At 39.1% G+C, this 27,896-nt stretch overlaps 1 protein-coding gene across 4 annotated transcripts in view; it reads right to left on the bottom strand.

Annotated features, from left to right (window-relative positions):
• DCLK1 (doublecortin like kinase 1) overlaps positions 1-27,896 on the bottom strand; it is a 335,098-nt gene that overhangs the window by 20,900 nt on the left and 286,302 nt on the right. For all 4 annotated transcript variants that reach the window (XM_048847689.2, XM_048847670.2, XM_048847680.2 and 1 more), the window contains 7 exons: positions 26,689-26,746; positions 25,831-25,950; positions 18,484-18,630; positions 12,357-12,490; positions 11,672-11,749; positions 10,837-10,933; positions 7,188-7,268 (listed from right to left, as the gene is read on the bottom strand). In XM_048847689.2, coding sequence (XP_048703646.1) covers positions 7,188-7,268; positions 10,837-10,933; positions 11,672-11,749; positions 12,357-12,490; positions 18,484-18,630; positions 25,831-25,950; positions 26,689-26,746 — 715 coding nt within the window. The remainder of the gene's footprint in view (positions 1-7,187; positions 7,269-10,836; positions 10,934-11,671; positions 11,750-12,356; positions 12,491-18,483; positions 18,631-25,830; positions 25,951-26,688; positions 26,747-27,896) is intronic.

Raw genomic sequence — 27,896 nt, forward strand, 5'->3', positions numbered from 1 at the left:
CACACAAGTTAAAGACTGAATTAAAAACACACCTTTTTTAAGGTAGTGAAGACAAGGCCTTTGTAACCGACCCAAAGGGTGGGGCCAGATAGACCACTTTAAGAGCAATGCCAAGAACAGCTACCTTGGCAAAGCCTGCCCACCATCAGATTATGCAGTGTAGCCGAGAACAGTAACCTTGGGTCATATAAAATGACTGGCTGGCAGAACTACTGCTTTGCATCAGAGCCCTGCACAGGACTATATTTTAATTCCGCTCCCGCTAATATGGCAGCGGGTCCTGCAGGATCTGCGGGATCCCTGTCCTGCTGCAGGGCTCTACACTAGTCCCATTGAGAGCTCTGCTTTGCATCTCTAGTGATCAACAATGGAACCAGAGACTTAAACTAAGCATTTTAGCACCAAAAGTACAACACATGGAAGTAACAGATCAAGATCAGAACATAAAATGAGTGTTAACATTCATTTTTCTGTCTTTGTAACAATTCTGAGAGCACTTAGTATGTTACACAGTTGCTGCAGTAAATCATGGGCTTTGTGAGCATATGGGAAGAAGGTTAGTTTGAGTTTGTAGATTGTGGCACTGGTTTTCAAAAATTCCTCACTCACCTCTTAACAAAATGCACTAGCGGGCAGAATATGGTCAAATGCAGAGCTTTAAAAAATATAGAGTTGATTATTGGAGGCCTGGCTCAGTTGTATATGACCCCTAAAATAACCTGCATTCCTCTGACCTGACCTTTTCCAGAAGAAAACCAGTCTATAAAATGAACTCTTTCCTCTTCTTCATTGGAAAAAATCCCCAAAACTTACATCTCATTTTTCAAAGGTCTGAGGCACAAGCATCACCAAGGCCTGATGACTAGTATAATACTTTCTATCAGGGAAACTTACAGCCTTAGCTCCAGAGATAATATTCCAGAGCCGCATAACATAGGATATATTTTTTGTGCCACAACATGCTCAAGAAGAAAAGGAGTACTTGTGGCACCTTAGAGACTAACCAATTTATTTGAGCATGAGCTTTCGTGAGCTACAGCTCACTTCATCGGATACATACCGTGGAAACTACAGAAGACATTATATACACACAGAGACCATGAAACAATACCTCCTCCCACCCCACTGTCCTGCTGGTAATAGTTTATCTAAAGTGATCATCAAGTTGGGCCATTTCCAGCACAAATCCAGGTTTTCTCACCCTCCGTCCCCCCCACACAAACTCACTCTCCTGCTGGTAATAGCCCATCCAAAGTGACCACTCTCTTCACAATGTGTATGATAATCAAGGTGGGCCATTTCCTGCACAAATCCAGGTTCTCTCACCCCCTCACCCCCCTCCAAAAACCACACACACAAACTCACTCTCCTGCTGGTAATAGCTTATCCAAAGTGACCACTCTCCCTACAATGTGCATGATAATCAAGGCGGGCCATTTCCAGCACAAATCCAGGTTTTCTCACCCCCCACCCCCATACACACACAAACTCACTCTCCTGCTGGTAATAGCTCATCCAAAGTGACCACTCTCCCTACAATGTGCATGGTAATCAAGGTGGGCCATTTCCAGCACAAATCCAGGCTCTCTCACCCCCCCACCCCCGGGGGAACACACAAACTCACTCTCCTGCTGGCAACAGCTCATCCAAACTGACCTCTCTCCAAGTTTAAATCCAAGTTTAACCAGAACATCTGGGGGAGGGGGGGGGAAACAAGGGGAAATAGGCTACCTTGCATAATGACTTAGCCACTCCCAGTCTCTATTTAAGCCTAAATTAATAGTATCCAATTTGCAAATGAATTCCAATTCAGCAGTTTCTCGCTGGAGTCTGGATTTGAAGTTTTTTTGTTGTAAGATAGCGACCTTCATGTCTGTGATTGCGTGACCAGAGAGATTGAAGTGTTCTCCGACTGGTTTATGAATAATTCTTGACATCTGATTTGTGTCCATTTATTCTTTTACGTAGAGACTGTCCAGTTTGACCAATGTAAATGGCAGAGGGGCATTGCTGGCACATGATGGCATATATCACATTGGTGGATGTGCAGGTGAACGAGCCTCTGATAGTGTGGCTGATGTTATTAGGCCCTGTGATGGTGTCCCCTGAATAGATATGTGGGCACAGTTGGCAATGGGCTTTGTTGCAAGGACATGCTCAAGGTGTGGCAAAGTTATAAAATATTAATTAATCTGTCACTGCAACACTTTCTAACTATTATTGCTTCTAGCTGATGTTTACTTTACAAATATACTGGTATTCAGGATCCAAACTGGAATCACGTCATCCAACATTAGAAAATAGCCACACATCTCGGGTGAAACATGGCAGCTGTTTAATATCAAACAGCAATGCTACACCACAGTTTATGGCAGGAAGTGAAGAAGAATATCATACCCACAAGAAACTGCAGGAGGAACTGGATGTAGGCTAAATGCTCCAAATAGGAATTTGGTCAAGACACTGTAAATGTTAACCTCCCAAGGTCAGTCTTCATTAATGAGTGTTCCAGTCTATGCATTAACCACAAGTGGTCTGGACCTTGGTACTGGATCTAATCTATAGTACTAGGGACAAAACAGTCAAGAGTGACTGGTGATTTTGGATATTCATCTTGAAACACCTTAAAGGGGCCTGAGTTTCATAAAACACTGAACACCCGTTTTCTCAAAAATAGGCCCCTTTGTAGTGTCTCAAAAATTGGACACCCAGAAACTGAAGCACGTAAAATCACTTGTCACTCTTGAAGACCTTGATTTAGGATTTACAACGTACTATTTCAATGTGCAATTGTTTACTGTCCTCCCTCTCTAATTTGGATTTTCCAGCAAACACTGATAGTTGCTGCTCAACAGAGTACCTGCTTTGTTTTGTTTTAAAATAAGAAAAAAGAGCCAGAGAGAGGCTGCTGGTGTCATTCCTGTATATAATAATCATCATGAACATTGCTTGCTATTTGCATTGTGCTACACAACAAGACGTGTAAAGATCCAAAAAAAAAGAGAAGAAATTGTGCTAAAAATCTTAAGCAAAGCTCAGGACTGCCAGACTCCTACTGCCCTGAAGCACTCAGATCCATTTCACAAGATGAATCACAAGAGGTTTCCTTTCCAGTGCTAATTGTGCCATAGGAAGAGGTCATTATATAAATAACAGAAGAAAATTAGACCAAATAAAAGCCCTGGAAAAGCCTGTTGACTTTGTTTCCTTTAAGGTTTCCAGTGAGATTTGGGCAGTGCCCTATGGTGTGACCAAAAATATTGCAGCGGCCAAATAAGAAATGTCTTTTTAAATTAACCTCCTTATGAATGCTCAGTTTATTAGTATTATTTACTGATGGTTACTTATTTATTTCACATACAGGCAGCCAGAGCCAGTGTATCTAGGGAAATGTTTTAAAGCTACAGGTTTCCTAATCCTTTTTAGGCTGGCGTGTACAGAAAATAATCCATTTTGGGGTTATCATTATAACAGGGGAAGGGTTTACAAAAAGTAATCCCTTTCACCATTATAACTTATTGAATTACAGTAAGTTAAACATTTTTATTACTCAGAAGTCAAGAACAGGGTATATTTGTACCATAACTTGCCATTGGTGCACTTTGGATTATATAATATTTCCAGTGTTTAAAATGCTAGCTCCCAAGCCTCCAGCCTCTTTTATAATTCCTTAGTTTTGCAATGAATATGAGCAGGCAAAGGAAACAGTAAGAGTCCCAGCAGAGGAAGTATAAAACAGTGGATTTGTTTCTAGCTCTAAGAGTTCTGTATATGAGAGACAAATCCAAATAAACTAAATTGAGGGGGCAGAGAACTGCTGTTGAATTGCATTCAGAATCCAGGATCTCCATCTGTCTCAATGGCAACTAGCCAAAGTCTTTTCAGGTTTTGTTTATTAAATTGAAAACAGCTGGGATATTATTGACATAGGAGCTGTTTTACTGGTCTGATTCTGACCATTACAAGTTTTGTTGTTTCTAAGAGAGTCCAGCTATTTTTATTGTTAAAATTTAAACTGAAACGAGGGTTGTCTCCTATTGAAGCTGTCATACTAAATTCCAGCAATGTCATCAATTTACAAAGTAATCATTTAATAAGCAGTCATAAAAAGCTGCACTTGCAAGTGCAACAGTAATTTACAGCTGACAAATACTTTTTTACATAGAACAACTAGGCAGAATGCCAAAATGAAATTTCAAAGAGAAAAAAATGAGACTGATCATGAAAATTATCATGAAAAATTATTTCTATTTTCCAGCCAGCACTACCCACAATTTTAGTGCTATTTCACTGGTCTCAAAACTATAAATAAGTCCAAAATATTATATAGCATTTGGTACTAAGGAGAGGTATTTGAACAGATTTATTAGAAAAGTGAAGTGTTATTCCACATATTATATGGAGGTTTGTATTTACTTTCCTTCTAGAAAGGAGCAGAATATTTTATGAAGATCAGCTAAAATAAAAATTTTCACTTGTAGATCTCCAGTGCTGTTATAAATATGAATAAGCATTATTACCCCAATTTTAAAGATGAAGAAACTGAGGTAGAGAGAAAGTGACTGGTTCAAGGTGATGACAGAGCTAGGAATGGAAAATGTGTCCCCTGACTCTCAGTCCAATGTTCTCTCTCTTGGTTCACACTGCCTCTGTATAGAAACAAGTTTTCCCTTCTGAATTCTCTCTCTTACACACATACTTGGGCCCCAGTTCAGGAAAGCATCCCCATTCAGGACAGCACCTAACCATGTATTTCACTTGAGGTATAAGTCATTTAGTTCAATGGACCTTAAATTGGTGCCTCAAATTCAGCGCATACTTATGTGATAGCCAAACTAGAGGTGGACTTAGGCATGTGCTGAGCTCCAGAAAACTTATCTAGCAAATACTTACATTACTCCAAGAAAAAGGTATTTCTAGCCTGATTAGCTCTGAATGGTGACTAGTATATAGCTGAAGATGATTTACTGACCTCTGAATGTGGAATGCTATAAAGGAATGATTAGGGAGACAAAAATCCCCGTAGAACTAGGACAAAATACTTCCTGTAGTACAAACAGGAGTGCTATATGTTTTCACTGTGATATGCTTGCAGAATATGAACAACAGCATGACTTGCAATACTAAAGTAGTGGTCCCCAAACTTCTCAGGGTCCTGAAGGGTTGGGGGGACACAGACAGAGGTAAGAGGGACGAGACTGGGGGCAGGGCCAGGGCCGGGAGTGGGGCTGTGGCCACGGACCAAAGCTGGGGGTGGAGCCAGAACCAGGGCTGGGTGCAGAGCTGTGGCTGGGCTGTGGATGGAAGCCAGGGGCTGGGGCCAGGGCAGAGCTGGAACTGGAGTGGGGCTGGATGCTGCTCCCTCCCCTACCCCATGTGGGGGCTGGCTCAGGCCCGCCGTGCTCCTTCCCCCTCCCCCCCCCGGAACATTCCTCCGCACCCCCTCGGCGGGCATGACCCACAGTTTGGGGACCTCTGCACTAACGGAAGTAATACCTCTGACTTCATACAGCTTGCTGAAACTGTTTACTAAATGCATCAGAGTGTAATTTAACTAAAAGGGTGTGGGGGGGGAAGCTTTCAAGTTCCAGATCCTCCAATGATGTTAAATCAACAGAGCTCCATTAAATTCAGTGGAGTTATGCCAATTTACACCATGGAAGAAGCTGGCCATGAGGCAGCAATTCTGCTTAGTAAGTCACACTTTCTATCTTTACCTTATCCCTCGTCCCACAGCTCCCTCTCAATCCAGAGATAAATAATCTTTCAGTTCTGAACAAAAATTTAAAATTGAGATATAAACATTGTGTGATAAGAATATATCCTTCAAGAAGGAAAGAAAATACCACCACCACCACCATCTTCTGCCTTAAAGTGACCACAAAAATGCTAAATTGTCTCATTATATATTGCACTGGATGTCTATAAGCTTTACATGACAAAGGGGCTGTGCAGTTCAGAAGTATTTACAGTTAAAAACTGCTTCTATCTGAACAGCAGAATGGAGACTATAACTACTTGAGCATGTACTTTGTAGGTACTTTACTATATTCCTTAATTGAAAATGGTGTGTAAACTATTTGGACACTTTTTTATTTTTTTTATATTGTTATTTAATTAGTCTGTATATTTGAATTACAAATATTCCTTTTTGGAACTACACTCCCTTTAAGTGTCAGTGATCTCTTTTTGGATACTAGGGGAAGTACTGAATCACACAAATGTGCTAGGGAGGAATTCCACACTGGAACTTGCAATATGCAAATTAAGATATTTTTTCTTGTACTCATTTTGCTTTTCTGTATCTTCATTTTTAAACTGGAATCTGGATTCTTCTCCCCACTTTTCTTTACATTTTTATCCAAATATTTTGAAACATATTAAATAGTCTTAAATAATTAATATTAAATAGTGTCCCTGTCTCAACATTAAAGCATAAACAGGCCCAGGCCTTCTTAATCTATATCAGATTTATCCATATGCCACCTCTTTGTTAATCAATTTTATGATATGTTCAGAACAAATGAGCATTGATCTAAAGATGAAAATGTCACACTAATATAGATTAAATTGATATTACCGCACATAAACATGTTTATAGTTCAAATTTGGAAGTTAAATATTTGACTGTAAAGATTTTGTACTTAATGGTGAATTATCCAGCTTTAAAACATGGACTATATTTCAAGATCCCTTAGTTGCGATGGCAAGACTTGTGAGCCAATCTGATTTACGTGCACAAAATGTATGTTTCATGATCTCTGTGTGTATATAAAGTCTGCTGCAGTTTCCACGGTATACATCTGATGAAGTGAGCTGTAGCTCACGAAAGCTCATGCTCAAATAAATTGGTTAGTCTCTAAGGCGCTACAAGTACTCCTTTTCTTTTTGCACCTGCAAACTGACCTTTGGGAAATTGACGGCGTTTGCAGGTGCAGTTAAGGAGGTGTGTTGCAAATGTGGCCCAAGATACTGGGGGAAGAGAGTGCAGAGCATTGTGCACAAAAATATTTAATTGTATACTAACAAAGCACTTTCACTTCCAGTGAAACCACACAGTAAGTTGGTCATTACCTGTGTCTCTTTTAGAAAATGTTGGCTCCAAAGAGGCATTTAAAGTATTTGATGGCAAACAGTTAAAAGGTTACAAGACTAAAACAAGAATTTGCAGTCCTGAAATTACTTACATTAACCCATGGATGTTCGAGAACTTGCAAGGCTGAGAATCGCTGATCTACATCTACCTGAAGCATCATGGTGATAAGTTCCTGTGAAATGGAAGATAAGATCCAGTTTAGAGCACATTTTTATGAAGAAAAACAAAAGATTTAATTCAGTGAAGTGATCTTCAATTGATTGTAGTAAAGTACAGTGTTCAATGAGTGAGAGAATTATACAGGGTGGAAATATACTAGGGTTATTTAAAAAAAACCTGTCAACTGCTGAACTGTAAGCTTAGCTTCTAAATCAATAGCTAAATAATAAACTGAAAAGCTAGAAGATCATAGTGCTGAGTTACTTTTGTAGTCAGCGGTTTGCAGAGGAAAGAACTTCTCACATAAGGTACAAAACAGATGGGAGCATGAAATCAGGTTAGTTGCCCATTTAGAAAATAGCCAATTTTCTCTAAAGATGATGCAGACTAATCTAGAATTTGGCTTTCTCCAGGTCCCAATATCAATAGCAAAGTGGATATTTTCAAAAAAATATTTCTAACTCTTAAAACCTTTATTTTAATATTTCAAATTCTTCTTTACTATTTTCCTCTCAGTTTCCTACCAGCATTTAATGCATTTCTTTTCCCATCAGTGAGTACATTCAATCTATACAAAAGATAACAGTAATGGGATGCTAATATAAAGGGAAATCAGAAATGATAGACATCAATTATTTTCAATAATAAATGGGAGCGGAATAGAAACTAATGAGTTTATGCATCAAAATGGAAAATATTAGAACAAACTAACTAGATAGAGTAGTTCGGTAATGGAACAAGCTTGCCAAAGGAGCTGTGGAATTGTCATTAGAGATATTGAAGACTAGAGCTGATTCTTAACAGATGAGTGATGTCTTATGTATGATGAAATCAAGCTTGCCACAATACAAAGGGAGGGATTAGAAGACTCCTACTAACACTTAATGTTTTCTTTCAGTTCCAAGTACTGTATCCTGTATGTTAATTTCACTAGCTTGGAAACTAAAATCCCACCCCCTATCCCCTCCCATATTATTTCCAAAAACAGTACAAAGCAGTGGTTTAGAGGAATCAAGAATCAGCGTTTAATATGTCATTTTCAATCCTCACACCCCAGATGAAAACACTGACATTGTTTTGTGATAAATTAGTGCTCATATTGAGAGCAAGGAGAGGACAGTGTTGCATATATTCATCCTATGATTATGTGTTGGTGTTCCCAAGCTTAAGGAAAGTATTTGGGTGAAATCTATTAGTTATACACATGCCAACTCAAATGGACTGCAAATATGAAACTCCAATCAACTCCAATGTTACTGTAACTCAGAATGCCTCACCTCTTACTATAGTGCACCAATGAGACTGCTCCAGAGAATTTGAACTCTTGGGCCAAATTCAACCCTGTTGTGTAAGTGTATTTAACTGTGTTAGGGACTAATCCTGAAAGGTACTGTGCATCCACAGTTCTCTCATCTCATCTCAGAATCAAGCTCTTCCTTATTACAGTAAAAATGTTTTATCCGGCATGTTGGTCGAATGGGGGGTGCCGGTAAGTGAAAAATGCTGGTTAACTAAGAGGGAGGGAGTTTGGGTGCAGGACTGGACGTTGGGACGTGGGAAGGGTGCGGGGCACGGGATCTGGGAGGGAGTTTGGGTGTGGGAAGGGATGCTGAACTACGGGTTAGAGCACAGGAGGAGGTGCGAGGCATGGGCTCTGGGAGGGAGTTTGGATGTGGGAGGGGGCTCAGGGCAGGGGGTTGGAGCACAGGAGGGACCTGAGGTGCCAGATCCGGGGGGTGAGGGGAGACTCACCTAGGGCGGCTTCCTGCAAGCAGCGACCTGTCTCGGCTGCTTGTAGGTGGAGGCAAGGTAGGCAGTTCTGTCACTGTCTCCGCCCCACCCTGAGCGCTGGTTGTGCAGCTCCCATTGGCTGGGAACCATGGCCAATGGAAGCTATGGGGGCAGCGCCTGCAGGCGGAGGCAGCATGCAGGAGCAGCCAGGACGGATCATCACTTGCGGGAGCTGCCCGAGGTGAGTGCACCGCAGATCCGGCACCCTGCACCACCTCCTGCGCCCCAACCTGCTGCCTCAAGCTGCCTCTCACACCCAAACTCCCTCCCAGAGCCCATGCACCCCAATCTCCTGCCAGCCCTGCACCAACTGGACTATAAAGCAGACTTTCAATAAAGATCAGAAATGCCGGTTTACAGAACTTTCCGGTTGGTGAAGTGCTGGATAAAACAGCTTTTACTGTACTTGGAAGTTGGTTTTAAAATAGAGGACTAAAAAAAATGAACTGCTTGTAATGGATTGACAGAACAAGTCAGAGTCTCTTACCCTGGCAACATTCAGGAGTTACAGGCAATGTTGAGCTTGGTTCTTTGACAGAGAGAGATATCAGGACAATCCTTTCATGTCATTAATCATGAGACATGTTTTCCTCAGATTATTATTATTTAGTATATATAATGCAATTACACCTGAAGGTGCCAATTGGAATCCAGCTGCCATTGTGCTTGTTGCTGTACAAACCCATAGAAAGCAGAGTTACTGCCCCCAAGGAGTTTTCAATCTAAGATGTGCATATTTATGATCCAAGTTACTGGAAGTTTTAATTGTTCAATAGGTTTGACAGGATGCTTAAAACTAGAGCTGGGCAAAAACTTTCACACAAATAGTTTATTCTCTGAAAAATGCAGTGTCAGGTTCACCACAACTATCTGTGAATTCAGATTGAATTTGGCAAATAGATTCGCCCCTCCCCCTTAATATGGATACATTTTGAATAAGTTTTTAAATGTTTTGTTTCAACACAGATGGGGTGGGATCTGAGTTACTACAGAAAATTCTTTCCTGGGTATCTGGCTGGTGAATCTTGCCCATAGGCTCAGGGTTTAGCTGATCACCATATTTGGGGTTGGGAAGGAATTTTCCTCCAGGGCAGATTGAGAAGAGGCCCTGGAGGTTTTTCGCCTTCCTCTGTAGCATGGGGCACGGGTCACTTGCTGGAGGATTCTCTGCTCCTTGAAGTCTTTAAACCATGATTTGAGGACTTCAACAGCTCAGACATAGGTGAGAGGTTTTTCGCAGGAGTAGTGGGTGAAATTCTGTGGCCTGCGTTGTGCAGGAGGATGGACTAGATAATCATAATGGTCCCTTCTGACCTTAGAATCTATGAATCTATCTATGAATCTATATTTTTCAAAATGACATTTCATTTAAAAAATTAGCTAGATTTAATTACTAAAGAGTAAAAAACACCTGCTAACAAAATTAAATATTTCATTTGACCCCAAAAACATTTCCATTTTGGGTTGACCCAAAACAAAAAGATTTTTTTCTGATTTTTTTGATTTAGCCACCCAACTGAAAAATCATGTATTCATTCGGCTTCACTTAACACTGTATAAGACACAAATACAAACAAAGTGCTGCCCAGAGCAGTTTACAGTCTAAGACATAGACAATAATCCGATAATAATGTAGTAGATGACACATACGTACTTTAGGCAAGTCTAGACCTAAAGCTTCTCAAATATAGGGACACAAAAGAACAGTAGTTTTACAGTCTCTTTGCACACACAACGTATATACACAACACCTTGGATAAAACGGAAGAGAACCAACTTTGTAAATCTACCTTTGCAGAATCAGAAACGTTATCCCAGTATGGAGATGGGAAATCCACCTGGCCCATCAAAATCTGATCAAAAAGCACTTCCTGGTCATCTCCACATCTGTAAAGCAAACAAACACAAAACAATACATAAGATTTATTTCCTGAGGTAGTTTTCATAAATTTCTAAAAAGCAAGTAAAATGCTTTTAACTGTAGTTCACTAAGTTTGCCTTTTGGAACCAGTTCCTCTCCCCATGCCACACGGCCACCATTGTGAACTGCAGGGGCACTTGAGATGGAGCACAAGTGAGAAGGGGGGGAAAAAAAGAGTCAATTTGTAGGGCAACCTCTGTCAGCTCCCTCCACCTTCCCTCTTTGTGGCAAGGCCCAGCCCTTCTTCTTTGCTTTAATGGAGAGGGGAGATTTGTGAGGGGAGGCTTTGAATTTGCTCACAGGTGTAAATCTCTGTTGGAAGGCTTACATTTTGTTTACATTTTACTGCTTCCTGCTTACTGTGTTCGTGAGTAACTGGGGTAATCTGCTGATTTCATCATATATTTTAATTGGTTGTCAAGGGCACCCAGAGCCTGGAATGAGTGCATTTCTTTTGCAAGGTAGATTACATTGAAATAAATAAAATGAGAAGAGACTGGAGTTTTTACAGTAACACAATGGAGATTTATGAAGTTTGTATAAATTAACAGGCAGAGCATGGAAAAAAATAACACAGCATTGCAAACAAAGATTCCCACCCCCCCCCTCACCCCAGAAGATCTCTTAGTGTAGGACACGAACATGGACCATTCACAGTACAGAGGTACATTGTTACAATTTGGATAAAAGATGATAGCCCATACCCACGGAATGGAGGAAAGCCACACAGCAGGATATAAGTAATCACACCAGCTGCCCAGATGTCCACCTTCAGGCCATATCTAAAAGTGTTAGAGGTATTATGATTAGAGATACCACACCTGTATGAACTACAGTACACAACTGAAAGAAAACGGTCAGTGCACAAATTCTTATTAAATGGTCTGAGCTGAATTTTCTCTATATTGTACACCAATTTCTGCTTTCAGATACAAGGCAGAAGTTTACAATTTAAAACCACATTGGATTAGAATGTCTGAAGACAGACGATAAAGTGTACTGGTATCTTGGATGAGAGTAGGACTCTTTTGACCTCTCCTTACAGGAAGCCTGCACAGGTGCCTTGGGTCACTCACCCCAGGGGATGTTTGCTCTACACAATAGATCCTAAGGAAAAGGACAGTACAGGACAAAGGAAGAGCACAGAAAACAACAGTTAGTAGTCACTGACGGCAATTTTTTCTTACCTTTACTCCAGGGGTAAAATAAATGGTTAGTTACTGCCTCAGTGCTAATTTGAGGACTTTCTACTTTGAAGTTAAAAACTGCCATGTTAACCCCTAATAAAAGGTGGAAAAAGGCCTAAATTAAAAGAGTTGTAACTGATATATTGATGAGAACATATTCCACCTTGCACACTGAAATGAACCTTTACTGCAAATAGTTTACCCAGCTTCTGCAATGATTTCTGGAGCTACATATGTAGGGGTCCCACAGACTGTGTAAAGAGGTCCATCCACTATTGTTGCCAGCCCAAAGTCTCCCAGCTTCAGAGACTTGCTTCCATCTTGGTGTTCATAAACCTAAACCAGAAATAAAATCCACAGGATCAGCAAGGTTCTATGTAAATGAACTCATGAACAATTTGCTAACTTCCTGAAAGACTCCTTTCAGTTGAGTATGCTTTCAGATTCTCCCCTTCACTTCCCAAAATACAGATAAGTGCCCATTTAAAAAAAATCCACAGTGATTAGGAGGGTTTCATTCATATATAGTCTCTCTTCTAAGAAAAAAAACATACCCAGTATAACTGGCTAAGTATGCTGGATCCCCTTTTAGTGGCCGATCATCAAAGAGCACAAAATCTTTCTCTTGTTAAAAGCTAAAGTATGGTAGCATAGTAGAGGCCTGTGCTTTTGATGTTGAAGTTCATGGGTTAAATCCCTACTGAGTCTGACAACCATGGTAGCTTATTAAAATTAATACACAAAAGAGAGGCTTGTACAGGGATTTGAACTTCTGAGCTAAAAGAGTAACTCCATTAGTTGACAGCAGTAGTAGGCTTTTATTCTCCAAATGGACAAGCCATTAGAGAGATCACAACACATTCAGCTATCATGTTACATCACTAAGCACTTATGCTCACTTTTGAGAGCTTGCAAAACACTAAAGGTTGAATTTTCAAAAGTGCATGGTGTTAGCATAACTCTTTTTTCATTGAAGTCAATGGTATAACTCTCACTGACTTCAATGGAAGCAGAGTTAGGCCAGTATTGAGTGCTCTTGAAAATCCTTCCCTACATTATCATCTCTTCAGCAGCGAAATGCTACTTGTAATTTTTTTGTTTTCTTTTGTTTTAATCAGTGCAAGAGGAGACTTTATATTCTAGAAGCAGTCAGTACAGAAAGATAGCAGCCACAATAGGAAAATTCAAATTTCCATTGCTTCCCCAGTACTTAAACACTGACAAATATTCAAATATCAAAACAAATATTCAAAATAAAATAATTACATTTATCAAAATAAAATGTTAGCCAGCAAATCATCCCTTAGGGCAGTAGTTGGTTGGGGCTCTCTCTCCCAATTTTTATGTTGGTTTATGGTGAAATTTAGTGCAGTTTAATCTAACGACATTTTAAAAAATGTGTTCAGTCTACAAGAGTAATCTCATGTACACCACCATCTTGAACAGCCACTGCCAAAACAAAAGTATCACTGAATTACAAATTCCTGCAAAAGAAACTTCTGCGATTTTCGTTAAAAAATGGGCAGTACACTTAACAGAGACTCGTCATCTGCTCACTTCGTGCAGAAGTTTTTCCTAGAAGATCCCTTCCTCATCAACTGAAACAGTGTGCTAGGGATCCACCAGAAACAACCGTAACTAGCCATCCTATGAAGGTATTTTTTTCCTTATTTGCTGTACAACTTATTTGCATAGAAAGATTAAGAAACCTCCTCGTCACTCTTCTGTATTGTAGGACTATGCAACATATTATATCATGTCTTCTATGTTATGAGGGGAGATTCAGCATTCACAGAAATCCTCTGTTCCTCTCATTGTTTTTAATAAATTCATGAAACTGGATCTTGTTATGTGAGAGGATCAACAATCTGAAATGGGTTCACACTTCTCTGTTATTAAGTCAGCAAAAGATGGGCATAAAGGCCATTAAAAATGTAATTTCAGCTTTATTAAAAACACAGATTGTTAAATACATCTGGTTCCTGAAATGAAGTGTTTGCTGAAATGGAAGCAATAAATCTAATTTCAACTACAATTTTAATTAAAGGCTAGCAACGAGAAACTTTAAATAGACACTTGGTGGAAAATGTAAAGAAGTGGTTTAGATATTTGTGGCTGAAGCCACTGTAACTAGTATTCTTCCTTAATGCAATTGCCGTTTATTGTGGTAAATGCCTTCACCAAGTTTGGTTAATTTAGTGCATGTTTACAGATTAATTTCACTGGCGATGTGAATGAATCATATAATCAGAGCAATTAATTACAGAAAAGGCCTCTTAAATCATTGAATCCATTCCTCTGCCAATGTGAATTGTGCAGTATGGTATATTTTCTAGGGTTTTGTCCAGTCTGTTTCCAGGCATGAGGCTTCTACTACTTCCTTGAGAGACTATTTCACTTGATTTTCTAGTAACACTAAAACAGAATAGTTTTTCCCCACCCTGTTATACCTCTATTTAGCGCTCTCTATAGAAGTGCTCCTAATGTGAAGCAGTGGTATGTTAATTGCCACTCAAGGCGCAAGGAATGTGAATGATAATTTAATGCTCATCTCATTCAGAACAAACACTATACATGTTTTACTGCATTTAAACACTGAAGGGCAATTAGAGAGATGGGGATTAGTGCAAATTACCCACTATGTAGTGCTTTCACTGTTTTAACTAAGCAATAAAACTGGGTAATTGTACAACACTAATTGAATGCAGAAACACATAATTGTGTGCCACCATATGTATCCTATTACTACAAAGACTGTCAGTATTTTCTAAGCTGCTCTTGTGATCACTGCAGATGGCAACAGCCAGAGAAGTTGTTCTCTAGGGTTTATTATATGGCTATAAAGACATCCCATGATTTCACAAAATAAATGTGTTAAATAGCAGCAATTATGAAAAATGTTCCAATTAAAACATGGAAGGCATTTCCTCCAGAGAACAGAGCAAGTGGATACATAGGTACAGCATTACAGACTTTAAGCACACTGAAAGCTCATGGAGAGTTTTCTGCTAAAATGGACAATAAACATAACAATACTTACCATTTGTATAGAAATTACCAACTTCAAAGTGTTTTTAAAATGTTAAGAAACAAATCCTCATCTTACATCTGTGACATAAATAAATATCATCCCATTTTACAGATCAGGCAATTGAGGCAGAAAGGTTAAGAGATTCCTAAGGCCACAGAGAGTCACTGTCAGAGACAGGATTAGAATTTAGAAACTCTTAGCTCTGAGCACTGTGCTAAAGACCACACTCTCCCTCTCTATCAAACTCTAGGTGAACTTTAGAGCAGTAATGTAGTCAATGGATCAAATGCTGACTTTCTTACAGTGCGAGATCACTTGATGTCATGGCAATCTATTATGTCAAAACATGTTTAGTCAGGCTTTTGACACAGTCCCACATGACAGTCTCATAAGCAAACTATGGAAATGTGGTCTAAATGAAATTACTATAAGATGGGTGCACAACTGGTTTGAAAACCCCTATTCAGAGTAGTTATCAATGGTCTGCCGTCAAACTGGGAGGGCATATTTATGGGGTCCTGCAGGAGTCAGTCCTGGGTCCGATATTAGGCAACATGTGATTTGGGTAATAGAGTGAAGAATATGTTTATAAAATTTATGGATGACGCCAAAACGAGAGGGGTTGCAAGCTCTTCGGAGGACAGCATTGGGATTCAAAGTGACCTTGACAAATTGGAGAATTGGTCTGAAATCAACAGGATGAAATTCAACAAAGCCAAGTGCAAAGTACTTCACTTAGGAAGGAAATATTACATGCACCACTACAAAATGGGGAATAACTGGCAAGGTGGTAGTACCGTTGAAAAGGATGTCAGGGTTATAGTGGATCACAAATTGAATATGAGCAAATCATTTGATACCATTGTGAAAAAGACAAATACCATTCTGGCTGCATTAACAGGACTGTCATATATAAGACATGTAATTCTTCTGCTGTACTAGGCACAGGTGAGGCCTGAGCTGATGTGTGTCCAGTTTTAGGTACCAGACTTTCAGAAAGATGGGAACAAAGTGGAGAGAGTTCAGAAGGGAGCAAAAGAAAAAAAAATGATAAAAGGTTTAGAAAACCAGACCTATGAGGAAAGATTAAAATAATTAATCTTGAGAAAAGAAAGCTGAGGGGGCACCTGATAGCAGTCTTCAAATATGTTAAGGACTGTTTTAAACAGGATGATGATTAATTGTTCTCCATGTTGACTGAAAGTAGACAAGAAGTAATGGGCTTAATCTACAGCAAGGGAGATTTAGATTAGATATTAGGAAAAACTTTCTAACTATAAGATAATTAAGTTTTGGAATAGGCTTCCAAGGGCAGTTGTGGAATCCTCACCATTGGAGGATTTTAAGAACAGGTTGGACAAACATCAGACAGGGATGGTCTAGATACACTTGGTAATGCCTCAGTACAGGGGGCTGGACTAGATGACCTCTCAAGATCCATTCCATCCCTACAATTCTATGTTTTGTGATATATGTGGAGTTAAGTGCTGAGACAACACATTTGATGTCAATATGTACCAACAACCTAGAGACCTGACTTCCATGTACACTAATACCCCATTACACTGCCAGAGCAGAGTAAAGGGGCTTTAGTGTAAATGAGAATCAGATCCTTTATATTTATCAGATGAGTGCTGCCTAATTTTATCATACAAAAGTATCGAGCTTCCTGTGCTCCCCCATATACCCGATAAGTTCTATGGGAGTGCCCACATACCCTTTTATATTTCTTTTCTTTTAAATCAGTGGAGCTGAAGTAGTTTTAATATGCAAGTGCTTGTTTTGAAAGTTATGGTCTTTGTGGAAAGTTTAGTGCCTTCTAGCCATTGTTTAGTATCAACAGCAGCATATGACCTTTGTGTTCTTTAGACTGGAAAATACACTCTGGAATAATTTGAATAAAGTGAACAACAACATGATTACTCACGATAGGCCAGTGGGTATTACCAACAAGGGAATAATGAGGATGGAGGCAGAAAGAAATTAAAAATGCTTCAGGCTATTGCTGTCAAACTTTAGGAATTTAAGAAGTTTGAATACAAAAGCATGGTAAGTCTTTTTCCATGAAATCTTCCTGCACATTCCAAGTCACGGCATTAATGAATCCTGACATTTGATTGCTATAACTTATGCATGCAGCCATCTAGAACACTAGCATTAAGACTGCTATAGGGGTGTACATGTTCATGTCTAATGAGAGCCCTGGCCTACATGGTTTTAGCATTTTATGAAAAACTAGGCCAAGAATGGCTAGAACTATACAGACAGCTGTCACTGGAGTTCTGAATTGTACAAACCCAATTCTCTGCAAGTGTGTTAAGATTTACTTGAACCAACTTTCCCGTAACAGCTTTCCATTGCCAAACAATATTAAACACAGAAGATGATGGCAGACAGTGCACAGCTGAGAACTTACATTCTTTACAATCTAAATTATGTTATTGCTTTAAAACACAGAGAGTTATGGGCGCCTTGATACTGAAAATTCTCAGCAAGTTAGAATAAATTCAGAGAACAAACACAAAAATGATTAAGGGACTGGAGACATTAATTTGCTGGCAAAGACTGAACTAAAGACGACAGTGGACACAATAACTGTCAAGAAATATGTAGACCCCCAAGGAGAGAGAGGATTTGTTTAGGGTGTTTTTTCAGTGACTTCAATGGGAGTTGGACTGGGCCCTCACAAGAAAACCAATGACATTAAATTAGAAAAAGGAAGGTTTAGACTGTCTAACAAGGAAAGTGTTCTAACCAAAAGATCTATTAGACTGTTTCATGGTTAGAGCAGTCAGAGATGGACTTCAGGGTGCTATTCCTTGATCTGCCACTGACACACTACATGTTTTTGGGCAGATCATGTAATCTCTGTTTGTATGTCTGTAAATTGAAATACTGCTACTAATCTCCCTGTGTAGGGCGGGGTGGGTAGCTTGGTACTATGTAAAGGTGCAAAGTATTTATTCCAAGGGAAGTGCCTAAAGCCCTATTGCATGAAATATTTGTAGCTGGACTGAAAACACACTCAAAAATTCACTGTATGGACTAATCCTGCACTAGTGTCCTAGGACAAAGACTAGCTAAAGACATAGACTGTTTAACTTCTAGGAGCCTACACGTCTATATTTTTTGTGACTGCTGTTTGGTTTTAAAGACCTTTTGATGATGAAAAGATTAGCATGTGAGAGAAACTAAGTTAAAAGGCTAAAGGCATAGACTATTTCACTGAGAGCAGAGGTACACTTTCATTCACTCCCAAGTTAGCAGTAACAATACAGTAAATAGAGCTTTCACTTACCAGTAGATTCTCGGGTTTGATATCCCTGTGAACAATGTTCAAGCTATGGAGGTATTTGATGGCACTGGCCAGATTGTACAGCATCCCACTGGCATCCCGCTCTGTGTATTTGTTAGTGGAGGTAATGGCATCAAAAAGGTCTCCTCCCTGGAATAGAACAACCGTGGCACATTAACAACTTCCTGTTGTACCCAGACAGCACCACTTAATAATCTTCTTAGAACGTGAATAGCAGCACTGTGCCACTTTGTGAGGGCCCCACAGAGGTCCTTCCTACCGACAAAGACTTTGTGTTGTGGTGTCATTCCTCCCAGGTACAGAAGGCTGGGCATACCTCCCATTCAGAGCTGGTCAACACTGCTCAGTGTGTCAGCTAACGGAGCTGAAAGATGCAGACTGAGGAAAATATGAAGCGAAGCAACCCATTCCTCTCCTGTAGCCAAGCATGCTGCTTCTGCAACATTTCCAGCACAGCCAACCTGTTTCCTTAGCACCTACGTTGCAAACCTGCTGCATCCATTGTGCTGGGTACCAATCCTTTCTGCCATTTATTATAATTACAAATAACCTACATTCAAAACCATATCCACAATCTCAGTTCAATCCAAAATGATATGGATATTTAGAATTAAATATGAAATTATTTCCCATAATGTATCTATCTACCCAGCATATATATCAGTGCATTAAAGGGATCTGTTTCCACCTCTCAGAAATCTTTGAAAACATTAACTCCAGAGACCTCTCTCCCTTATAGAATGTGTCAAGTATTCTAGGTTTTCTACTTCCTGATGTTAATACTGGGGTCCCCCAGCAGAAAATATGATAACCCCAGCAGAAAATATGATACACTATTATGCTGGAAGGCATCTGATGAGTTAACATTGTTGTCTTACTGCACTGGAGACAATCTATGTCACTTCCCAGTTATCACTAAAAGTATTTAACTCTGTTGCAATCACCTATGCCTCTCTCTGTGTTCCTTCCTACACCATAACATGACATGGTGCCAGAGCTGGCTGGATGCCACCTCCAGGGAGGGGAAAACAAAAGGAAAGGAATGAAAGAAGAGAAAGTAAGTGAAACTCTTCTGAAGTGAGGAGAGTGTTTATTTTCTCCATTCTCAAACTCTCAGGCAGCCACTATATCAGGCTCTATTATCAGCAGTGAGCTATAAGAGAGAAAAAATATTACAGTGATTGAGAATGGCCAAGAGGGCAGGAGAACCCCCAGTTCAATAAAGAGTGTAAGGAAAAAGCAGGCAGGGTGAGAAATAATAAAAGGTTACTTTGCAGAAGAATTGGCCCACAGGCCAAAAGCAGAGCAGGTCCATCAAGAAAGCCTAGATCCCACAGAAACAGAAAAAGAGAGGACCATGTCTGCAAAAACAGTGAGAAAAATCAAGCTGCCTAGCAGGGACACCAGCAACAGAAAGGAGAAAAAATAAGTAAAAGCAGAGTGTTCTTAAAGGAACAGAAGTTATTTTCCCAGGGCAATGGAGAAAATATTTCCCATACTCCAAGCACTGTCAACTCTCATGATTTTATCCTATGTTTCATTCTATTAGGTATTTTTCCTTAAGCCCCAGGGCCGGAATCATGCAAATCTCAGTTTTCATTGGGGAAAATAAAAAAGTCAGTTTCTGGCCTTTGTGGTTACAGAGAAAAGCTAGAAAACATGGCTGCTAGAGGCTCAAAAAGTAGGAGAAAAATAAAGATAAATATTTGAAAAAAATAAAATAAAACCCCTCATGATTGTTTAGCCAATCTGATGGTCATTGGCATCCAACTCAACAGTCTTGTACTATAGTGTTTGACACTAGTATAATTCCTATAGAAAGCTTTAATTTCACTGATTATAATCAGCGTAGCCAAAATGCATAAACTGTGTTGAGCAGTTTCACGTTGCATCAGGACTTGTCAATTACACCAATAAATACCAAGTATATCTCTTTTATATACAATATGGGGGAAGAGGCATAGGACATATTGGACCTAGGTCAAGATAAAAAGAATGGTATATGAAACATTGAAAAATCTATGTGACACATATTATATTAGGAAATCTGAGTAACTACCACAGAGCAAGACAGGGAAACAGAAGGATGCAAACTGTAATAAAATGAGGTTCAACGAAAAGCTCACAAAGAAACAAAAGCAGAAAACTTGAGCAATTCTGAAAAAAGAACTGGGAGACAGGTGGGTATAGGATGCCCCCTCATTTCTTGAAAATGAACCTCACATAAGAAGCTGAAGGCCATAAAAATCTGAGAAGGGTACACTATCCAGCACTGTGAAGACCTCCAAACTAGGGGTAGTTGTTGCACAAAAGAAAAGAACAAGAGAAAGAGGTGAGATTGACAATGAACATGGCTATACAGCTAGTGTCTGATTGTGGGCAAGATGAAGACAAAGTTTCAGCACCTTTGCCACCAGTCCAGTTAAAAAGCATCTTGCTGAAAATTATAATAGCTCAGCAGAGGATTCAGCAGCACAATTAAGAAATCTGCAAGCTGCAAAGATAAGAGGACTTGTAAATGAAAGCAAAATTAGCTCATTCCAGAATGCAAATTAGAGTTGTCCAGCACAGATTTATTCCCACTTTGGGTTTTAAAAGTCCAGGTCACTAGAGTGTTTGAAGACAGTCATTGACAAATCTGGACCATACAGACCTTCCTCTGTACTATCTGATTACATCCATCAAGACTCTTTGAATCAACCACTCAGAGGAATTGAGAGTTAGAGAACTTGGAAAACCAGGGGAAAAAATTCAAACAGAATAAAGTAGAAGATGGAGGAGAAAGGGGCCAAGATTAAGCTCAAAAGAGAAGATTAAGGGAAAGGACTGGTTTCTTCAAAATTTTAGAAGAGATATTAATCCGCAAGTGTCACGGCTTAAGCAAATCTCTAACTATTAGAGATCAGGATGAGACCTAATGTAGAGGGCAAATTATCTCACATCTACCTATTGCTTTGTGTGTATATAAAAAGATCTTCTACACTTTCCACAGTATGCATCCGATGAAGTGAGCTGTAGCTCACGAAAGCTTATGCTCAAATAAATTGGTTAGTCTCTAAGATGCCACAAGTACTCCTTTTCTTTTTGTGAATACAGACTAACACGGCTGTTACTCTGAAACCTACCTATTGTGGGGTTCTTATACCTTTCTGTGAAGCATCTGGTGCTAGCAATGGTCAGACACAGAATACTGGACGAGATGAACCTCTGATGAACCTCAGCATGGCAATCCTTATGTTTTAATATTCCTATGTTCCTAAACCTCAGCTGTAACATCAGTCAAGTATCTGGTCCAAAGAGGAGGGGGAAAGGTCAAGCCTCAGATGTAAGGAAAGTAAAAGAAAGATGAGTCTAAAAGCAAAAAGAAAAAGGGAAAGACCAAACCTAAAGTTAAAGAAAAGAAAAGAAAAGAAAAGAAAAGAAAAGAAAAGAAGGGAAGCCTAAACTCAAGAAAGGAAAAGAAAAAGAAAAGAAAAAGGAAGCACACACAGTACATTAATATAGAGACAACTAATATAAAGCAGAATAATTTTGTTGGCAGTCAGGCAGTCTACCTTGTCCTCAGTTAAAAAAAAAAGGGGGTATAATTAGACTACACTGAGTTTTATTATATTGATAAGTGTTTCTGAAGTTAAAAGAGGAGAGAGAGGTGCTGGACGGCACTTAAAGTGTTAATGTGGTTGAAAAATATTTTTTCTAAGTTATCTCTGAAGCACTAGTGTTTTATAACTTGCCAAGCTCTGCCTAGCTTATTCATACATCAGGGCAACCATCCATTACGTAGGCATATTGGGCGCATGGGGGTGGGGTGGGGGATGAGGCGGGGGCATGTAAGGATGCAATTTCAACCCTTATCTCTTGATTCTCCGATTTTTCTGGAATTAAGTCAGACATCAGAATGTAATTTTTATCATCTGCACATAAGGCAGTAAGTTTGTAAAATACAGTAACCAATTTTTTATTACCTTGTTATGTAAATGATATAATCTCTTTTCTGCTGTGAAAGTGAAATCGTATCCCTGAGCAGTAAAGGAAACTCAATAGTAAATCTTGCTTGTTAAGTTGACTAAACCCCTGTTCAGTTTGAATAATAATTTTGTTTTGTTGTGCAGAAAGGCAAAGTGCCAGAGACCAGGTCCTGCAGTTGTTTTACAAGCACTGCTTGCAATATGTTTATATTTGTATTTATGAAGTGCTTTTTCTTACAATTAGAGCACTTTAAAAAAAGCAGGGAACGATATGCCTACCATGAAATGAAGGCAATATTTGCAGCAGCCACTTTTGTCAAACATGTTACTGTCAATTAATGCAGGGTGATATTAACTGCAACTGTGCTCTACAACAAGCCTTTTCTTCTTGAATTTCTTTCCTGTGTGTGAATTTGATTTAAACTCAGGTCTTCAAAAGTCAGTCAATAACAGATGGTTAATCAATTCCAACAGCATGTGCTGTGCAAGGGAAACAGTCAGCAATTGTTGAATTAACAATTAATATCTTTCCAGAAATACTTTCCTTGGTGCCTGCAGAGCACGGTATAACAAGGTTTTTTCAATTAAATATTAACAAATAGAATAGATATTCAGAGAAACAATATTAACATCTGATTAGGACCATTCTCCCCTTATTCCCCCTCCCCATATATAGGTAAAAAACCCATTTAATCCATGTGCTCATAGAAATTCAGATTAATTTATGTCTATGAAAAATCTCCTAAAGCATGAATATTATCATAACTAAGAAAAAGCAAACCATCAGATTAAACTTCATGGAATCTGCAGAAATTCTTAAGTAAAAAAGAGAGAGAAAGAGCATGCAAGGGTGTGTTGGTATGTTGAGGAGGAAGAGAGTAGGAAAAGTAGTAGAAAACTGATTTTCTCATGAAATCATTAAGAATAGCTTTTCTCTTTATAACCTTTTGTGAGTACTTTCAGTACTTCTCTTGTTTAGCTGAGTGAAAACTGGATTATAACTTAAACCCAAACACAAAACCCAATTGCATGACAAATTTTCAAACATGGGTGGCTAAGTAAGTTACTCCTGCAAAACTTGCCTGTGTTTTAAGTGATTGCTCACCCCTAAGGTCCGGGGCGCTGCAGTCAGGGCACATCTCACACTTGCTAGTAGACCTTCTGGGGGGAGGAGAGAGATGGAGGGTCTGTCATAGGAAACTGAGTGGCGGTGGGTAGTCACTTAGACCTAAAATGGCCCAGAATTTGGAACTTGAGCAGACCTATCAGATAGTACCTCTCTGATTGTTTTACTATATGGCTGCCTAGGTCTCTCTCATTGAGCCCCAGAAGCCCAGCCACCTGATGGGGGACCAAAGAATGGCTATAAAACCAAAAAGATGGCAGACAAGGGGAACTAAGAGGTGGCAGGGTTTACTATGCCTCCAAAGATTAGGTGAGGGGATGGGCACAACTTGGGCAGTGGTTGAAGGGATCTTGTTTCTGTTTGTGGATGAATCACTGAGCGGCAATTCAACTTCCCATCTATTACATGTTTGTGGTATAATGGACAGGCCAGTCCTTGCAAGCAGGAGATGCAGGGCCCTATTTAATGCATGGAGATGAGGGAAGAGCATGGTCTTCCAGTTCTGGTGTGGTTGGAAGGCAGTGGTATTCTTTCCATAGGGTAGAACTTTTAAGAGCTTAAAGGCCAGTTTTGCACACCAGGGTGAAGTTTTTGCATTCAATAGGTGTGTGTACAAGCACTGCTGGCACAAATTAAGTACCTATGTTTGCAAATCCTAAACATTTAAATCAGTGGACTTCAAACCATGGTATGCAAGGCCACCAAAACAAAGAGTGTTGCCGGAGTGATGGCGGGAATGGGATATTGAGAATGGAAGTAGTTAATGAGAGAGTTGGTCTCTCTTATAAAGTATTCTGCAGAATTAAATAAGTGGAGAACCATTGTTTTTATAAGTGAACTTGAAGTGCGGTCTATTCTGTAAAAACACTGTGGAAAAATAGCATTTTCTTACTCAAGACCTTTGTGCCCTGCGTTTCTTCAGAATTCTCTGATTTTACTGACAAATACATTTTGATTACTTTCACTCGCAGTGAGCTGGGTTGTACTCTGACATGTGTATCATTAACAGAACTCAGAGTAGCAGCCATGTTAGTCTGTATCCGCAAAAAGAACAGGAGTACTTGTGGCACCTTAGAGACTAACAAATTTATTTGAGCATAAGCTTTCGTGGGCTACAGCTCACTTCATCAGATGCATGCAGTGGAAAATAAATTTATTTATAAATAAATAAAATCATCCTACTGTATTTTCCACTGCATGCATCCGATGAAGTGGGCTGTAGCCCACAAAAGCTTATGCTCAAATAAATTTGTTAGTCTTTAAGGTGCCACAAGTACTCCTGTTCTATTAACAGAACTGTTAGCTAAATTCTGATTGCAGACCCCCTTATTGCCAATGATACATGGGCCAGAAAGAACCTGGCTTGACTTGTATATTCCATGCTGAGTTTGCAGTTCTGGCAATTGGGGGAAGAAAATCTGCTCTTGTAAAGTGAACACATTCAATTTGGAAGTCACTACAAGGCAATAAATCAGTTATTTTTTTCAGGATAGAACAACACTTTAAACAACAATGGGTTTTTTCAATCTCAATTTCAATTAAACTAAAAGAGAAGACTTAATGAAGGGACACTAAACTCAATGGATACAGATGACACAGGTAATGTATTTTAAATGTAAGGCCATATTACTTTGTTTCATCAAAATATAATGATGTTTATACAAATGCTCTAATTGGGTGTTTTTGTTTTGCCTCTTGGTGTAATCTGGGGCCAAATTCTTTTTGAAACATGTGAACAGGATCATGGGCCCCCAAAATACTGACCACTGAGCACTTGCTGGCATGCTCTGCAAAAAACTATCAGGTCACATAGAGCTGAAAATGAGCAGAGCTAGCAGCTAAATTGTGTTAAAACGAGCTAAAAATTCAATTGTTTTCTTATATCGGTTTGTCATGTAAGGCAGTGCTGCAGTTACCACAGGAATGTTGTGTGATGCCACATGTGAGGAAAAGTGGTCCAGGTGATCACAAATGGAAGGTGAGGTGTCCACAAAATACACACTATTAGGATGTGGTCCACAATATGAACATGCTTGAGAGTCCCCAAACAGCAAGAGTATGGAACACACATCTCTTGTCATATGTTATTGTAAGTCTTTAGGATAAAAGCAACGGGCATTTTAGTGAGTTTTATAATGTACTATGGTTACAGCTGCTTAAGCAAAATGTCTGAAGGTGCTGATAAAGTCTTGAATTGGGTTCAGGTATGTGCGTGAGCTCCTCCACAATACGCACCTTTACAAGCTCCATGACAAGGTACAACTCAGTTGGCATGTCCATCTCCTCAATCAGAAGAACAATATTGGGATGTTTGACCCTTCTTAAAATAGATACCTCATTCTGGATCATGTGCTCCTGCCACAGAACAAAAATCTAAAATGAATACATATTGGTGAAAAAACGCTACCTTCTCTACCCCCCCAAATGCATGAGGGAGAGTTCAGAGGCTCTTGGGACTTTCAAATCTTCCAAAGAATCCATGAAAGTCACAAACATTGTTTTTTAGGCAATGTAGAAAACGTCTGGAAACAGCATCATTGTTGTGATTGAGTCAAGGTCAGAGATGAGACCACAGAAAATGAAATGTGGGAAAAGAAAAGTCACTGAAACTTCTTAGAAAATTTTCTAATACAAAACATATTTTTGAGCAGTTATAAATATGGTTCTATATTCCCAGAAAGCACTTGGTAAAGAACTATAAAAACCAGCAGCAATTCAGTTAGTATAGTATTTACTATATATGATTATTACTTCTATTTTACTCTTTTTATAGCATTTAGCACTCTGGCAGCTAAATGCTTTAATGACAGTAGTTAAAGCAAAAACACACACAGTTAGCCAAATACTGAACCAAGTAAATATATTTTGCATTGTATTCTGCAGGCTGCTAGACTTGTGCTCTGATGGCCTGCCAAGGGCAGAAAATTCCAAAGGCAAATGCCCTTAACTGTGAAAATTCTGCCATTGGCCAGGAAGAATTCGAACACCAACAACTTCCCAAACTGATCTTAGCTGTCAAAACAGGATGTCAATCTCACAGAAAAATGTTTTGTTGGAAACATTTATAGTCCTTATTTGAGCTCTCATACTTACTTTTCCTCTACATTTACTTTTCTTTATGATTTTCAGAGCATATTCTCTACCAGTTGACCTGAGAAAAGATGAAAGAAAAAATAAACATTCAATTGCAATGAAAGTTTCCCAATGGATATTATGTTTGCCATTCAAGCACAGTATCCATAACTGCTGAGATGAAAAAGGATATCATCTGAATATTTTTTTAAAGGATGTGGTAACACACGGTAGACCTGCCGAGTTTAAGGTCGCTGATTTTAACAGGACAAAATCTGGAACAACAATGGCTCTGGGGATACAAATGTTAACATTTCTTTGTATTGATAGCAATAGACCAAGAGAATTATTGCAACAAGAGCACATACCTGATAGGATTTTACGACTCAACTTCTTTGGGGCAGGAACTCTGCCTTTTTTGGGATGTTTGGATAGCACCTAGCACAGAACAATATCTACTACGGCTGATACTATGGACACTTATTTCAAATTAGTGATATGGAAAGATCAGGTTTATTCGACAAACTAAAGACACTAACATCCTTTTCTTATGCCATTTACAACTCTGATACAGATGGCTGAAAGGACAGAACATGGAACTCCATTCACATAGCTTCAATTACCCTTGAGTGAAATGGAGAATGAGTAATTCAGTGAGCAACTCTGATAAAAAGTATCTTTATTTTACAACAAGATCCAAAGTAATCCAGTTTACAATGGTGCTACTGCACAACCTTTGGGCAATTACTTTAGAATACCAGTGGTCTAAAAAAAAAGGAAAAATCAGCACCAGAAATTCACATGGCAATTGTTCTATTCTTCATCAAATGAAATATAGTTAAATTGAAATGCCATATGTATGTGCTATCTAACACCAAAAAAGGGTCCACAGCCTGGTAAATGGGAGACATTAATGAGTCATGCATTGAAAATATTATTTTACGGAAATTAGACACTTTAATCACCATACTGAAGTGTGCAGATATATATCTGTAACAGCATAATACTAGAACATTAAATTTAAAATTCATAAAGTCCAAGTCCAGAAGGAACTATTGTGATCATTGTCTGACCTCCTACATAGCACAGGCCATAGAACTTCTCCAAAATAATTCCTAGAGCATATGTTTTTAGAAAAACATCATATCTTGATTTTAAAATGGTCAGTGATGGAGAACCCATCACAGTCCTTGGTAAATTGTTCCAATGATTAATTACTCTCACTATTA

The sequence above is a fragment of the Caretta caretta genome, chromosome 1 (genome assembly GCF_965140235.1).
Source record: "Caretta caretta isolate rCarCar2 chromosome 1, rCarCar1.hap1, whole genome shotgun sequence".
NCBI lineage: Eukaryota > Metazoa > Chordata > Testudines > Cheloniidae > Caretta > Caretta caretta.